Source organism: Giraffa tippelskirchi, chromosome 8 (assembly GCF_054371585.1).
Source record: "Giraffa tippelskirchi isolate mGirTip1 chromosome 8, T2T-mGirTip1v1.2.pri, whole genome shotgun sequence".
In the NCBI taxonomy this organism is placed as follows: domain Eukaryota; kingdom Metazoa; phylum Chordata; class Mammalia; order Artiodactyla; family Giraffidae; genus Giraffa; species Giraffa tippelskirchi.
Window position 1 is genome coordinate 34,964,397 of NC_137282.1, and position 17,828 is coordinate 34,982,224.

Sequence of the window (17,828 nt, forward strand, 5' to 3'; positions counted from 1 at the left end):
CTTTCTTCTTCAAAATGGGGGTCACTTGTCACAAGGAGACATGCCTTAAAACACGTTCTCCATGAACTTCAAACTTGAGCCAAGAGGAGGACTACAGGCCACAGCAGCTGATTCATTACAACAGTAGTTACACAGGTGGGGTTCTTTTTTTTGGTATGATGATTATCTTGAGTTTAAATCATTTATTTTAAATGCCCACTTAGTATTTATTTAACTCTCCTTTGTACTTTTTCATATTTATTGCAATATAAAGAAGATCATATGCATTTTTCAACTGCTGCCTTATGAAAACTAATGATTTCAAGTCAGTAGCAGAAACCTTTAAATAGCTTTAATGCTCAGGCATAAAGGTCTAGGAAACATGGGATCACCTACTAAAGTAGTGATCATGCCAGAGATCTGTGACAACCTACCATGTTTTGATGAAATTTACTATAGGGCTTCCCTGGTGATTCAGTCAGTAAAGAATCTGCCCACAGTGTGGGGGACCCGGGTTCAATCCCTGGGTCGGGAAGATCCCCTGGAGAAGGGAATGGCTACCCATTCTAGTATTCTCGCCTGGAGAATTCCACAGACAGAGGAGCCTGGCAGGATCTCAAAAGAGTCAGACACGATTGAGCAACTAACACTATGGATTCAATGCCCCTCTAAAATGCAAAGACCCTTCACATTTACAAAGATTATTATTTCTTTAGATCAAGGACCCATAAAGGAAAGCTATGGCAAAATATTTAGAATATTCCCAATGATAAAGAGATTATTAATTCTATATTGATTTTCACAAAGGGTTATTCATTTCATATTGATTTTCAAAGCCAGTTCCCACAGAACAAGATTCTTGATTCCAAATCATAAAGACCTATACCACCTTTTAACACCTCTTTATGTCAAAGTATTAAATATAGTAATGTTCAGGGATTGCTTTGAAGTGATATTATTCATTGCCCAACCACTGATGAAGCATCTACATTATATTATCAGGCTGCACTGTGAATATGGGAATGGAAGCCATTAGCATTACCAAAGTAGTTAAGCCAACTGGTAAACTGAACAAAAGTAAAAATGGTGGCAGATACAGCCAAAAACTTAAGGTCTCACTTCTCTGATTAATAAGTAGTCACTACTATATGCTGAGCAGTATGGTATTCTTTCCAAAATGAATCAGTCATTTTCCTACTGAACCTTTTATAACTGAGGGGAACTATGGTTAAAAGTGTAGGCTTTGGAGTTTGAAAAAAGGGAGATTAAACCTGGTTCAGACCTTCCTAGTCATGTGACACTGCTGCTGCTACTGCTGCTGCTAAGTCGCTTCAGTCGTGTCCGACTCTGTGCGACCCCACAGACGGCAGCCCACCAGGCTCCCCCGTCCCTGGGATTCTCCAGGCAAGAACACTGGAGTGGGTTGCCATTTCCTTCTCCAATGCATGAAACGAAAAGTGAGAGTGAAGTTGCTCAGCTGTGTCTGACTCGTAGCGACCCCATGGACTGCAGCCTACCAGGCTCCTCAGTCCATGGGATTCTCCAGGCAAGAGTACCAGAGTGGGGTGCCATTGCCTTCTCCGCATGTGATATTGGGCAACTTAATTATTTAAACTCACTTCGAGCTTCACATTCCTTATCTGTAGAATCAGGTTAATCCTTTATCATGAGGTTATTATTTTTTATAATGAAATGAAATATAACAGTTCTTCAAAAGCACTTTATGCCTTGGAACTGAAGATAACCATAAATGGAGAGGAAATGTTCATGCTGGTCTGGCCTAAAGACCAATGAGGTAATGTCTATTTAAAACATTAAATGGGATTCTCAAGGAAGTAAGTTTATCTGACTCATCTTGTATCCTTGGGAGCTAGTAATAGCTTAAAACTTAATACAGAATATATTATTGTTTAGTGATGTAAATTATGATATCCATAACATATTCATGCCATATCCATTACCACACCCTATTCCCTTTATTTCCAAAATAGCAATTCTGTTCTCTTCTCTTCATTTTTGTCACCAGCCCCCTCCTCTGTGCTCCAGGCAGCCTTCTTGGATTCCTGCAATCCTCACCTGAGAAGGCAGCATGTACCCTGGCTTTCCGCCAGTCTTATAATTTTCCATTGCAAGGAGAATGATCTTTCAAAGTGTCACTGGATCTTAATACCCTTCAAAGACACCCATTATTCCAGAATGAGTAGAGTCCCTACAAAGTTCTGCAAAGATCCCCAGGATCTGACTCCGACTAGCAATCTCAATTTTGTCTTATTTCAAACCACCTTCCCTGTATCTCATCATCCCCTTTGCAGACACACCAGATTTCTTTCAATCTCTCTTCCTTTGCTATCATTCTGCCTCCAGTGTTCTGCCTGCTAACCTTCAGTTCAGATCTAGGTATCTCCTCACCCTTCACACCTCAGCTTAATTGTTACTTTCTCAGCAAAGCTATCCCTGAACTTCCTGTAAGTTCTCATGGACCCATGTATCTTTACTTAGGGAATTTATCAACTTATATTTTTTTCTGTTCTTACCTAATGAATGTCTTTGTATCTTCCCAACTAAAGAATAGACTCCACAAGGGGAAGTGTTAGTTTCTGTTACCCAGGTTCCTTGAGTATTCGGAATTCTGTTGAATGAGTGATTTTTCTAAACATTAATACTCTTAAGAGACTACTCAGGATTCATCTCTGTGGTATCCTGAAATGATTTTGAAAGAAACACTATAAAAGAACAGGTACAGAGTACTAACTGACTTACAGTCAAAATAAATAAAACATAAGGGCAGTTGGAAGGACATGCAGAAATTACTCTTTGTCCAAGTTTGAAAATGTATTTACTCAGACTTAGAACTTCATTTCTTTCAAGTTGTAAGCATATGCTAATTTCATAGCAGGCAACTTTTTCTTCCAGGACCAAAGGCTATGATGAAGCTTTGCAGGAGAAATTGAAGTACAGCGCAATAATGCATGCATTCATGAAATACAATCATCCGTACATCTGAAGGGCTTTTAAGGCACGAGATTTAATCAGAATATTTTCAGTACAAGTTCTAAGTTCTTACTAAATGAAAATCACACCATCTGCAATGCATGCCTGAGTGGCAAGAAGCTGTGCTACAACTTCCTTTAAAAAGAAAGAAATTCACTTAAGGGAACCAAAATGGTTCTGCCCCTTCATTAGATGGCAATATTAAGTTGAGTGGGCAGGGTGGTGGTAAATCTTCTGTGTGAAATTTTAGGATTATATGTTAGTTGTAATACATTTTCAGTTGCAGAATATTAGGCAGGCGAGAAGCTAGACAAGCTTACTGTCTTTAAAATGAGAAAAACAGAAAAAAAAAAAAACACGTCAAAGGTTGCAGACATCTGATAATATTAACAGCAGAAAATGCGGCTATAGACAGAAGGAAACCATCTCTTGCTAGGTTGTAAAGAGGCTAAGCAAGGCGACATGGACTAAAACACCTTCCATCACTTCCCACCTGGGCATCTCCAAGGCGGCCTCAACCCAGCGGTCCAGCAACCAACCCTCAACCGCGCAGGCGCACTAGTAGGGCAAGGGCATTCTCAGGGGAGGTCACGGTACGTGTTAGGAAATGCGAGGCCCCAGGAAACCTTGACTAGTGGTAAAGCACTTTGGACCCTGGAAACCCGATGGGCTTTTTGTCCTATCTTCCACTGCTGGTCCCCTAACGAGACACGGAAGCTGCTCACCTGTGAGGAGCCTACAGGCCCGGAGGCGGCGGGCGGCGAGCCGGGCCCCCCCAGGCCCTGCAGCGCGCGGCCCCGCATGTCAGTCACCGCCTGGCCCGGGCGCACACGCGCCCGAATCTTCTCTCCATTTAGAGTACAACCCGGGCCTTCCACCATCGCCCCGTCCCGCACTACGCCCCACTAAGCTGCAAATCCAACCGAGAAAACTGCCGCGTAACTTCACCTCAGCGGAGGTACTTAGCTCCTCCGAGAAGTTCAAATCTCGCGCGCTCCTGGCCCCGCGCCGGCCCCGCCCCCGGACTCCGCCCCGCCCCCCACCCGCTCGCGGGCCCGGCTCCTCGGCGCAGGCGCAGTGGCCCAGCCTCCGGGCCCGGACGCAGGGCTGCAATAGAAAGGCGTGAATTGGTGCTGCTCACTCACCACCCTCCCCGGCGGCCGAACTGTATATCTTCAGAAGCTCCAATTTTGTTTTCTTTGCTTTGAGGTTTTGCCCTTGTCCTTGAGCTGCACGGTACACGCACATTTTGTGACCTGATCCTCTTATTCGTCCCAAAGTCCGAGGTGGCCCGGCAGGCCTCGGGTTTCTGCAGGCCCTCCTCGGGCTTGAGTGGGCGCAGAGGGACTCGGGAAGGTTTTTATAGCAAGCAGCTTTTACTTTTCTCCTATAGGTTTAGCATGTCTTAGAAAACGTGGCCTAATATGACAAGTATATCTTAGTGTCTATGTTAAAATCCTCTTCATTTTTTGATACCTGAGCTAAGCAAGAGTCTACAAAAATTCATGCAAATATTCTGTTTTGGGATGTTCGAGATGAGCAGCATTTGAAATTGCTTTGTAAAAAGGCAGGGCTCTATATAAATTTGGGCAATGCATGGTTTTTCGAATTTACACAATGTTGCACGCATGAAAATATATAATGACTCCATACAACTTTTTAAATAATGAAAAATCTATAATCCTCTTTGAAAATTAAAATATAGCATATTGAAATGCAATGTCAATTTATCAATAACTTAGTAAGCATATCATGGCTGTCGTTAAACCAGAAGAATATATACACTAAAGTCTTAAAAAATTGGAAAAGTCATGTCTTTCTCTCTGTAGGGAGAGATCAGTCATCAAAAGTTAGCTGGATCAGGTTCAGGATTCTTTGTACTTCCTTGTTTAATTATTGTTTACGCTTTTAGGTCAAGTTACTAAATAGTCAAGGAAGAATCCTTTTCCCTAAAAATCCAAATTCAGTCATGATTTCTGCCCTGTGATGGAAGACAGTCTTTATACACCTTATTCATGTGTACCTTACTAGTAATTATTATTTTTTTGCTACCTAAAAAATTATTTTGTTTGGTATTTCAAACTTTCTGCAGGTCAAGAATTTGCAGGGTTAGGCTGAGTGGTTCTAGATGAGTGCTTGTCAAGCAGTTTCAGTCTAAAGGCTTGATTGTAGCTAGAAGACCCATATCAGAGATGACTCTCTTGCATAGCTATTGGCAGGAGGCCTTGGTTTCTCACTTTATGGGTCTCTCCATAGGGGTGCTCAGCTGTTTTCCTGACATGGCAGGTGACATCCCAGAGTGTGTGATCCAAGCGAGAAGGCAAGAAGAAAGTTGTAATGGCCTTTACTTCTTGTCTCTGCAGTGGCACACCCATACCCTCAATACTTCTGTTCATTAGAATCCAGTCATTCTGAACAGCCCACAGAGGGTAAGAGGGGAATTAAGCTTTATCCCTAGAAGCGAGGAGAATCAAATAACTTGTGAACATATTTTATAATCGTCACAATTTTCAGTCATCTGACTGATTCATCATGGACTTATTCTCTTTAGCTGTTGTGTACTGGTGCACATTTGGATCAAATAAAATCTTCAATTAGAATTAGGTTTACTGTCCTCCAGAGAGCTGAGTTAAGAGCTGGGGAGTAACACTGAAGACATTGCGAGATGTCACTAATGTGCCCCTCAAGGCCAAGACAGATTTTGTTTCGCGTGACTAGCCTTTGAGTCTTTGGATATTTCTCTGTTATCCCTCCTGACATGCAATTAGGAGCAAACTTGCATGCACTGTGCATCTGCAGTGTTTATAGAGTCATGTCACCATTGCAAGTAAACCTACACTGCTTTAGACTCTATTTCTTCTTAAGCATTATTTATTACTTGATGACTTTATAAAAGTCATTCATTTTCTCTAGAATGCACTTTTTTCTTATGTAAAATAAAACATACTTTTCTTATAAACCTCCACATGATGTTTTTTTACTTTAATTCACAAATAAGGTAAGATATAGGACAGCACTTCAAAACCGTAAAACACTACAAATTCAAGGAATTAGGGTAAATTCTATTTGCTGTCCTCTGTACTTTCTGTTTCTTGGCTCCTGCTGCAATTCTCACATTTTCTTAACCTTGTCTTCATCCCAGTTTCCTGAAATTCTCTTCATCTCAAGTCCTAGCTGAATGCGTATCCTCTAAGAAACTTTACAGATACATTTTACAAATGTAGGAACTGGGGCTCAGAGGGGTTATGTGACATGCTCAAGGTTACAGACTTGGGATCCAACCAGGCCAGCCAAGATCTTAGCCAAATGTTTTCAGCAACACCACTTATATGACACTACCCACAATCAAATATATCTAGCAACAACTTATGAAATGGTGGTTTGGAGGAAAAATACATCTTAGCCTCATATGGGCATTAAAGACAGTCTCAAAAGCTTCCTTTAGCTTATCTGCTGTTGTTGTTTAGTCACTAACTGGTGCCCAACTCTTCCATGACCCAGTGGACTGTAGCCCACCAGGCTCCTCTGTCCATGGGATTTCCCAGGCAAGAATACTGGAATGGGTTGCCATTTCCTTCTCCAGGGGATCTTCCTGACCCAAGGATTGAAGCCACATCTCTTATGGCTCCTGCATTGGCAGGTGGATTCTTTACCACTGAGCCACCTTTAGCATATTAAGCTTTTGACACATTTTGTGTAATGAAACTTTGTTTTTACTCTTCTCCTTACAAGGTCTGTGGGCAGATTTTTAGCTTGAATGATAAAAATATAGTATGGGGGAAATGTCTTTTAATTTCTGTTTTACATAAGTTACCTGAATATATTTAACAGGTCGAGAGAGAACACCCATCCTCTCTGAACACCCTCTTAATTTGAGCTCTGAATAGAGGAAATAGTCATTAGTGAACATTACATGCAGGTGTTTTCAGTGATATTTACTAAAAAGTCTCCAGTTTCTACCCATTAAGAGAAACTTTTAATGTTAGGCTATGAGAAGAAGCATAAAATGCATAGCAACAGAAACCATTTTTGACACGTCTATTATTTGAAGCAAATGCCAAATGCTGAGACTTTGCAAAGCAGCAGATTTCATTTCATTGTGAAGGCTGGAAGTGCCAGGTGACAGTTTTCTTCTTGCAAAGTCAAAATCTAAATTGCAGAACCAACCATAGGCTCCGAGGTGGCCCACGAAACTGCTCTGACACATCTGACCTTTTCACAATGATGTGAAGTCTAGGATTGGGCACTTTAATTTTGCCAGACTCTCCATGAGAAGGATTTTTCTAATTTATTTCTTAATTTAAGCATATTTAGTAAGCAAGGGTAGTTTCTGAGCATGAACTTAATTTGGGACAAACAATAACTAAGCAGTTCATAAACACAAAACAGCACAGATCATCTCTTTGTAAGGGGTTCTTTCTATGAGAAAGGGTAGGATTTATTTTCTGTTCTGGAATAGAAAAGTGTATTATTTTTGTAAATATCTTGAAGCAACATTACTCATCTGTTTCAGATACTGGAAAGCATGCTCAAGTTGAGGCATGAAAGCCACCATTTCCTCATTCATTCGAAAAGCAGTGAAATTATTGGGCCCCTAATTTGTTGCAGGAAGACGGCTAGATCCATGGAAACAGATAAAAGTCAGAGATCTAGACAGCTCACAAACTAGTGCAGAGGAAAGAGGAAATAAACACCAGCATGCAGACGAAGGTAACCTCAGGTACTCCCAGCAGACGCAGGGAGGAGACCTCGGTCCCAGACATCTCAGCTAAATTCTGAGGACACGTAAGTATGAGTTCATTGCATAAAGAAAAAGGAAACGGGGAATTTTAGGCAGATGGGGGAAGCATATTTACAATGCCAGGAGGTATGAGAGAATCTTATATCTGGGGAACTACAAGAATATCTGGAGGACAAGAGGACAGGGAGTGGGAGCAGACGGGGCCAGGAGAAGTCAGAGAAGCCAGGTTACAGAAAATTGAATGGTATGCTAAGTGTGAGGGGTTCTTTCTATGAGAGAGGGTAGGAGATTCTGTTGAAAGGAATAGGGGGACAAACAGGATTCTGTGCAGCAGATTAACATGTTTAGATGTGCTTTATTAAGTGATTCTCAGAAGAGCATGAAGCAGCGCGTCTTGATCCAGAACATTTGGTCACAAGCAGGGGGAAGAGACAGTTCTAGGATCTAATGGGTCCAGGGAAAAGATGCTACTAAATATCCTATAGGGCTCAGGACAAGCCACCACAACAAATAATTAATTATCCATTCGAAAGCGTTAATTGTGCCAAGGTTGAGAAGGCCTGGGGTGCAGGGAGAGGGCTGAATAATGCTCCCCCCACCAATACGTTCATGATCTAATCCATGGAATTTGTGAACGTTTCCTTAAATGGCAAAAGGGATTTGACAGCTGTGATTAAATTGAAGAGTGTGAAATAAGGAGATGATCCTGAATTATCTGAGAGCACCCAAGGTAATCATGAGGGTCTGATAAGAGGAGGCATGAGGGTCCAAGACAAAAAAGGTAGTGTGAGGACAGAGGCAGTCAGTGAAGGGGGCCTGATGGCACCTTTGAAGATGGAGGAGGCAGCCAAGCGCCAGGAACGCGGGTGAACCTGCAGAAGGAGCCAGCCCTGCTGACGCCCTGACTCCTGGCCAGGGAGGCTGATTCTGAGTTCTAACCTTCAGAACAGTTAGAGAATAAACATGTGTCATCTTAAGCCCCTAAACATGTACTACTTACAGCAGCAACAGGAGATTAATATGTCTGTCTTGGAGACTAGGACAGATGGGACGTGAATCCTGAGGCAGAAGAAACGCTAAGGAGGAGGGGTCAGTATTGCCAGGCGCTTATCTGAGCTCTGGGGATACAACAGTGATCAGTGCAGAGAAAAATTTCTGTTCTCTTCAAACATAAAGTGTTTTCCTTTCTTTTATGGATGTATGAGTTCTTATTGTATTCCAGGAAGTAATGACCTTATCATGCTAACCGCCTTGCCCAATTCATCTTACATCGACTAACTTTTCTATCTTCAGTCTTATTTTTTATTTATTTGAACTTATCAGTATTTTACATGATAATTTATACCCCCAAGTCCAACGTATTTTAATGTCATAAAAATATCTCCCCATATTTTTTCTATTAACCTTGTTTATAGTTTTATTGTGATAGATTGGTTGTTATTCACAGTTACCCATTCACTCCTTCACATTATTATTCACATTATTCACTGTTATTAACCCATCCCTGCCACGTGTCCCTATAAGGAATAGACGTCACCACACCATTGACAGGCCCAACCATTGGTCTACCTTTGGCTGACTGAATGCATTCTCTTATCTGATCCTAAACTTGCAAGTAAGAAATAAAATGTCTGTTGTCAGAAGCCAGTGAGACTTTAGGTTGGTTTGTCATGCAGCATACCCTGGATAAATTTATGTTTATATTTAGGCCTCTTAACTGTGATGCCATTGGGCTTTCCCCATGGCTTATCAGTAAAGAATGCCCCTGCAATGCAGGAGCCACAGGAGACGAGGGTTTGGTCCCTGGGTTGGGAAGACCCCTGGAGAAGGGCATGGCAACCCACTCCAGTATTCTTGCCTGGAGAATCCCATGGACAGAGGAGTCTGGTGGGCTTTAGTCCACAGGGTCGCAAACAGTTGCATATGACTGAAGCGACTTAGCACATGCACATCTGTGATGCCATTATTGTTATATGCAGTTATCCTTCATATATAATTCTGCTTGGTCTCTTTATTCTGTTTTGTTGATCTATCTGTTCCTATACCAATTCTATACTGTTTCTTAGTACTGTGATATTATTATGTCTTAATATCTCATGAGTTCCTACTTAAGTCTTCCTTCTCAAAATTATATTAGCTTTGTATGAATTTGTAAATTTTATTATATTTAAAATCAATTTCATCTTCTCCTGAAAATTCTGAGATATTGATTATATATATATATATATATACACACACACACTGAGTTTTAATAAACTTGGGAAACCATCAATAGCTTTAAAAATGTCAACATGCCTTATTTTGTTAAGGTCTCATTTGATTAATTTTAGAAATGTTGTAAATTTCTCTGCGAAGATGTGCTTTCTTTATTGGTCTAATTCCTAGGATTTCATATTTTGGATTGATATTTTAAGTGGAATATTATCTTCTATTTTTAGTTAGTTTTTACTGTTAAAGTGATAGAACCCAATGTAAATTATGTACACTCAATTGAGGAAGAGAAGTAAATATTAGCACATCTGTAAATGCTTATTTTTATTTTATTTTAACATTTTAATTTTAAGGTAAATAGTAACCAATGTATTAATATATTAGTTCTATAATAATAATAGCTAATTTTTATAAGACACCAACTTTGTGCTATCCAAATGCTTTCCAAGTATTAATTCACTTAATCCTCACAATACCCTAAGTGGAAATTTTTTCTTCTCATTTTATAGGCAAGAAAAATGAGGCAGCGTGGTTATATAACTTGCTTAAGTTCACACAGGAGTGTGACCCCAAGGCCATCTTGCTTTTAATCTCTACACTATGTTGTTTGTAAAGTACATAACTGCAGTTTATAAATAAATATTGGGGTCATATCAGGCTCATAAAATTGGTTGGTTTGCTTTTTAAAGATAAGAATTATATGTTTTTTTAAATTTTTATTTATCAACTTTTAGAGAACCAATATTTTGACACTAGAAGTATAGAAAAATGCTATTAATCTTTAATGTGTACCTTATACCTGGCAATTTCATTTATCTCTTTTATAAGATACACTAATTTGTTCATTCTGTTGGGCTTTCTACGTAATCTTATCAGTTACAAATAATGACAGTTTTATCTCTTCCTTTCCAATTCTTATCATTGTTAATTATTTTCCTTGTTTTATTGTGTTAGCTAGGACCTTCAGTACTATACTGAATGGTAGTGGTGATAAAAGATATCTTTGCTTTATTGGATTCAAAATTTCTTCAATAAACACTATCTAACGGAACCTTTTAAATGAATACTTTTATTAAGTTAAAGACATCATATTTGCTCCCAGTTTTCTTAGTTTCTTTAGTTTTACCATTAAATAAGCATAAAATTTATTAAATATTTTTTCTTTATCTACTGAAATTATACTATTTTTTTAGTCCACAGTCTTGATGAATTACACTGATAGAGTTTTGATCAGAAAACCACTATACCATTCCTGAGATGATACCTACAAATTCACACTGTATTGTTCTTAATAGACAGTATTTATTTGGCTAACATTTTATTTAGTATTTTCTTATCTGTGTTCAGAAGTGGACTATTTATTTCCCTGTTTCTTTTGTATTATCCTTATATAATTTTAATATCAAAATATTAAGCTCATAAAATGACTTGTGCAGTCTTTGTTTTTTCTGGAAAAGCTTTTATATGATAAAATGATCTGCTTTTTAAAGTTTCACTTAACCTCTAAAGGACCTTATTTCAGCTAACTTCAAAGTACTTGGTTACCTAAGAAAAAAAAGGATACCAAAACTGTACTATGGCATTTTCTAGAGAAATTTTATTTAGTCAGGTAAATATTTTCTGCAATTCATCATAAGTGAGCTTTAAACTTTCATAGTACAATTTTGAAATAGGTGGTATTTTGCAATTTTGGAAAGGATTAAGAACTTATAGCTCAGTTGGTAAAGAATCTGCCTGCAGTGCAGGAGACCCGGTTCAATCCCTGGGTCTGGAAGATCCCCTGGAGAAGGGATAGGCTACCCACTCCGGTATTCTTGCGGCTTCCCTTTTGGCTCAGCTGGTAAAGAATCTACCTGCAATATGGGAGACCTGGGTTCAACCCCTGGGTTCAACCCCTGGGTTGGGAAGATCCCCTGGATAAGGGAAAGGCTACCCATGTATTCTGGCCTAGAGAAGTCCATGGACTGTATAGTCCATGGGGTTGCAAAGAGTTGGACACGACTGAGCGACTAACTTTCCCTTTTCCCTTTTCAGGAGCCTCAGCACTTTTGTATATTTGCTTCATGGCATTGTCATTCAGTTACCAACCATTTTCCAAGATAGTTTTCCCACAATTCCTGTCAAATTACTTAATGAAAAGAATTAAAATAATTATTTCAACGTAAACAAAGTTTTACTGGGCAAACTGAAAGACAAAAAGGAATCAGTTCTCGGAAGGTAATTGATATAAACATTAGATTTCTGGTAAAGACCATGTTTGTTCTAGTGAGAAATTATATCGAGGATATCCTTCTTCAAAAATGTGGCATTGCACAGTGAGTTGCACTCAATATGTTGTAATCACCTATAAGGTAAAAGAATCTGAAAAAAACATATGTATGAGTATGTGTGTGTGTATGTATATATGATTGACTTTGCTGTACACCTGCAACTAACACGACATTGTAAATCAACAACATTTCAGTTTTAAAAAGGAAAAGAATCGTCACATTGTACGCGTGAAATATTAAAAATGTGGCATTGCCACTTGAGGTACATGGATGGGCAACACTATATTACCTGCCTGACTGGGTCAGAATGTGGGGAAGGGTTTAGTGAGGGACTCTTCTTAAGAAACGAAAGTTGAGAACAGAAATCTTAATAGCTTTCAGGTAGCAACCCAGGCAGGCACTTGGTCATTTTAGACGAAAGATCAAAATTATAAGAGGTTTGAAATCTTCCTACTTGCAGATTCATTGTTTTTATTTTAAATCGCTGCCAGTTTGACATAATGAGTTACTGGAAAATTCTTAGGGCGTCAGCAGCCTGTGTGTTGGGACAGCAGACAACAGGAGCAGAGACTAAGCAAAGGATCTCTGTCCATGACAGAGAGGAAAAGAACACCGGAGATCGTCCTGAAGCTGAGCAGGGACCTGGAGCTGAAAGCAGAGGTGCCTGGATCCTGTCATTATGCCGTGCTGTCTACTTTGTGCACATTCTGAATTTGGCTGGACAGCGCTGAGGCATGATTTGAAGTGAGGTAACATTGAAACTGATGGCTGTGAAATGACAGCAACAGATGGACCTCGCTAGCATGAAGCGACCAAAGGTGTGCACAGTTTACAGAAAAATACTCAATCCTGAGCTTGACAGACCATACAGAAGCAGGTTACATCATCAACTAAAGGTCAGATATAAATATAGTGAGCGTGTTTAAGATAGTTCGGCATGCTCTAGCCTTCTTAATCATATTTATCTACCTGGAGATAACTCATCAGCTCTACGTGTAACCACCTCTGCCTATGTAATAGAACAAACAAAAGTCCCAAGAAGATGGTTTAGTCCAATCTATTGTATTTTGATGTTCTAATAAGAACACAATGGTCATAATAAAGTAAAATAGATTTATATTTCTAGCAGAACAAAGTTCCAGTTCAGCAGACAAATATAAGATCACTTTTGGTCAAACATTTAGCACATATAATTTTAATCAGCTGCCCAAGTCAACAACAACAAAAAACTCAGTCTTAAGTAATTTGTAACTGTCTTGAAACTTACACAAAAAACTAAGAACAATATTTTCACATTGTTCATATCATGCAGACAGGGTTCAGAGTTTATTTGTTAAGCTTCAAGAAGGATTCTTTGACATTTCTGATCTCATTGTTATTGGCTTGGACCCAATTTGGACTAGTGATTAATTCACAATAGGCTCTATTTTCCATCATTAATCTCTTAGTCTTGAAAAGTTTATCAGACTCAAAGCTGTTAGATATCTAGAATTTTGCACTTTTTGCTTATTTGTTAAATATTGACTCCAGGTTTTTTTTTTTTCTGTTCCACTATTTTCATTCATGAAGCAATTGGAAAATTCTAGGGTGTGTGTGTGTGTGTGTGTGTGTGTGTGTGTGTGTGTGTGCATGCACAGATACAAGTTTCACAGTCTTTCAGGAATAAGCACTCAACTTCACAAAATATTCAAATTTAGGTTAGCAGAGCTGAGAAGCACTGCATTCTACTTATGTACTAACTCTCAACCTGGGCCTTCAGAGCCCTATTCTAAATGTCGACTGGAATTGGTATCTTTTTCAGATGTAGAAGTTTGCATCAGTAGATAGTCATGTGACAGCTTGATTGTAAACAGGTCGATTAATTCCCCAGCACAAGCATATAGGAAATTTCATCTGAGGTTCCGTGCTCATGTGAAAGGGATTTGCACTGCACACTGAGAATTCAGCACTCCCAAAAAGAAAAGGATTAAACGTGATGTCAATTCAAGAGAGAAAAGGCCAAGGCAGTTAGAGAAACACATTTGCTGAGGTCCCAGATAAGAAAATAATTTTGTACAAATTTCACCATGTAATGTCTTTCAAACTGTGTAAGAAGTCAAATTGTTCTACAGAAGGGCAGTCAACAATCTTCCTCGGTATGGCCTGGGCTTAATATTTCATTTCAGAAAAAGAAGTGATATTTCAAAGAGAGAGAAAACCACTGTTTGGAGGACTTATGATTACCAAAATGATCCAAAATGGGTGAAAGCCTGCACTGAGTTCTTTGCATAATAACATAGAAAGTTTTGAAATTTACTTTTTATAGAAATTTTTCAAGAAGAGTAGAAAATGTGGAAGGCCAAAGTTTGAACTTGGCTTCTGATAGAGCCACATGTCTCTTAATAAATTTCTCTTTTGGGGTTAGTTAAGGATTAGGTTCAGCTGCATATAAACACAACTATGTTAACCAAATTAGGCTGTTCTTTCCTGTTCTTATATATTAAGTCTGGACATAGGCAGGTGACATTGGTGCAGTAGCCTCATGATAGCATCAACACCCTAGATTTATTTTGTCTTTTCGTTCCTTCATCCTCATGGTTACTGCATGGTCGCAAGATACCACTAGTCTCCCTTCTGCATTCCAAGTAGGAAGAATAAGATATGAGGAGGAAGGGCTGATACCCATGCCAGAAAAATGAAACTACATAGGAATTCCTGGTTAGGTTTCATGTCATCTCAGCGACAAAGCCATGTGCTGTGGGCAGCCTTGGCTGTCATAGAATCTGAAAAATGGTAGGGCTTGTTTGTTTTTGGTTTTTGTTTGTTTTTTGGCTGCATTGCCAATAAAAGCTGAAAACAAGGGTTCTTTTAATAAAAACAAAGGAGAGAATGGATTTTGGCTAGGCGAGCAGCAAGCTGAGACACATGTTGCTTCAAGATATTGACCAGGATCCTTTCGGAGCTGGCACTGCCATGCCATTCTAACTGCTGTTGTGTAGACTGTGCCCTCTTGCCCTTATTTTGCTGGATTAGAAGTAAGTTTTGTTCAACATAGCTTTGGTGCAGAGTGGATGCTCTCAGGGAAGAGTGACATTCTACGAGTTTGTTGTTCGAGTACCTTCCTCCACAGGGCTCCCAAACAACCACAACAACAACCACAACCACCCAACCACCCATCCATGCAGAAAAGCTATGGAGGTATGTTAGACTGTCAACCTGGATATGAAACCAAAAGCAAGCCTGACAGCATTCTTCATGTGGGGCGGCCCTGAGATAAACTATGGGATAAACTATGGGATAAACTAAGGGATAAACTATGTTGATAACAAAACACCCAAAGTAAACACTGGAAGAACAATAGGGCAAATCCAGTGGAGATTTTAGCACCCCTTATCAAGTGCATAGAGTAAAATCTCCAAGATAAACTGTATGTTGGGAAGAAAACATGTTCAATAAACTTAAAAGGCTCGACTTGTAAGGAAGTTAGCTGACAGTAACAGACTTAAATTAGAAATCAGTAACATATCTAGATAAACCCAGACATTTGGAAACTAAAGAACTCCCTTCTAAATATCAAAGAGGTCATAAAAATGTGTGAAAAAAATCACACAAGAAAATGAAAACTTGATTTGAAAAAAATTATAATGAAAATATAGCCTATGAAATTTTATGGGATTTGCTAAAGCAGTACTTAAAGAAAAATTCTTAAATTAGGAAAGAAAAAAGACTTAAGATCACTCTAAATTTCCACCATAAGAACCTAGCAAGACACAAGAAATTTAAACCCAAAATACAAAAGGATAAAAAACAATAGACATAAGAGTAGAGATCAATAAATATAAAACAAACAATAAAGGAAATTAACAAAACTGAAAGTAAGTCCTCTAAAGATTAACAAACTATTTCTTTTGATAAAGACAAGAAAGTTAAAAAGAAAACCAAAACTATTTCTTTCAGGAATAAATGAGAGTTTGGCTTTTCCCATATATTATAGATATTGAAGGAATAATAAGGAAATATTATGAACAAGTATGTGTGTGCGCTCAGTTGTGTCCAACTCTTTGTGACCTCATGGACTGTAGCTTCCAGGCTCCTCTGCCCATGGGATTTTTCAGGCAAGATTACTAGAGTGGGTTGCCATTTCCTCTCTCAGGGGCTCTTCCCGACCCAGGGATCAAACCTGTGTCTCTTGCATCTCCAGCACTGACAGGCGGATTCTTTACCACTGTGTCTCCTGAGAAGCCCATATGAACAAGTATATGGCAACGTACTGACAATTTAGATGAGGTGAACAAATCCCTTATAAAACAAGTTACCAAAACTGACAAAATAAAAAAAAATGTGTAGTCACTTAAAAATGGAATTGAATCTATCATCAGGATCTCCCCACAAGTAAAACTTGAGTCTCAAATGGCTTTAGTGGTGACTTCTATCAAGCTTTTAAAAAGGAAATAACACAAATCCTACAGATAATTTCACATAAAACAGAAAAGGAGTTAACAATTTCCAAGTTTTTTATGAGGCTGTTATCCAGCCTGGCAGTTGATCTAATCTGACTTACAGGCTGATAAATTAACCTGTTTCTGTTTCATAGGTCCTGGCAGAAGACATGAGACTCTTGGGTCAGAGACAAAGGACTTTGCTACTCACAGGCAGCAAAGCAACACAAGAGCTACCATGCTTGCATCTGCTCCTCTTGTTCTCCAGTCCCATGGAGCTGGCACAAAGGGCCCAAATAGACGCTGACACGTGCAGGGAACCTGCGACACGGGAGAGGAGTCCTGAGTCTGGAGAACCCACTGACTTACGTGTCTGCTGACACAGAGCCTGAATGAAAATCAGGAGAGAGGGTTTGGCTGTTAGCTCAGCTACCAACACATTCCCAGCACAGGGCAAATCATCTGTGTTTGGGAGCTCAGCTTCACTATCCATAAAATCATAAGATTCGGACAAAGCGACTTCTCGAGTCCTTCCAACATCATGATTTTAAGTGTTTATGTCCATGAACTAAAGAGGTTTGGAAAACAGAGCCTGAAATTATTCTATGTAATGGAATTAAGAGCATGAAGTTAAAAATACATGGGGAGCTTCTTTGGTCAACTTTTGGCCTGAAAATGTCCATCTCCCTCACCCTACAATTCATTTGTTACCCAGGGATCTATAGTTTCCTAACATTTATATTTAAGATTTCAGATTTGTACTACTCATAATACAGTATTCTTTTCATATCCATTTAAAAATATCTCTTGATTGTTAGAACAAATTAAATAAATATACCAAGCTATTTTATGTAAGTACCTACAAAACATCCAGCTGTATGAATACATAACTATATATACATATGTACATGGGTATATATATGTGTGCAGATATGTATATATGCATGCATGCTTAGTTGCTCAGTCATGTCTGACTCTATGTGACCCTTTGGACTATAGCTCATCAGGCTCCTCCATCCATGGGATTTTTCAGGCAAGACTGCTGGAGTGAGTTGCCATGCCCTCCTCTACGTGATCTTCCCAACCCAGGGATCAAACTCATATCTCCTGTATCCTCTGCACTACTGGTGGATTCTTTACCACTGAGCCATGGGGGAAGCCCAGGTATAACTATATAAAATATATAAATGTGTGTGCATGTGTACACATTGATAAATA

General features: G+C 39.2%; 1 protein-coding gene across 6 annotated transcripts in view; it reads right to left on the minus strand.

Annotated features, from left to right (window-relative positions):
- NEIL3 (nei like DNA glycosylase 3) overlaps positions 1–3,943 on the minus strand; it is a 100,847-nt gene extending 96,904 nt beyond the window's left edge. For all 6 annotated transcript variants that reach the window (XR_014062719.1, XR_014062720.1, XM_081521990.1 and 3 more), the window contains exon 1: positions 3,696–3,943. Coding sequence is in view for 4 of the 6 variants with exons in the window: in XM_081521990.1 (XP_081378116.1) it covers positions 3,696–3,851 (156 nt within the window). In the remaining 2 variants the exon portion in view is untranslated. The remainder of the gene's footprint in view (positions 1–3,695) is intronic.
- Positions 3,944–17,828: the final 13,885 nt, after the last annotated feature.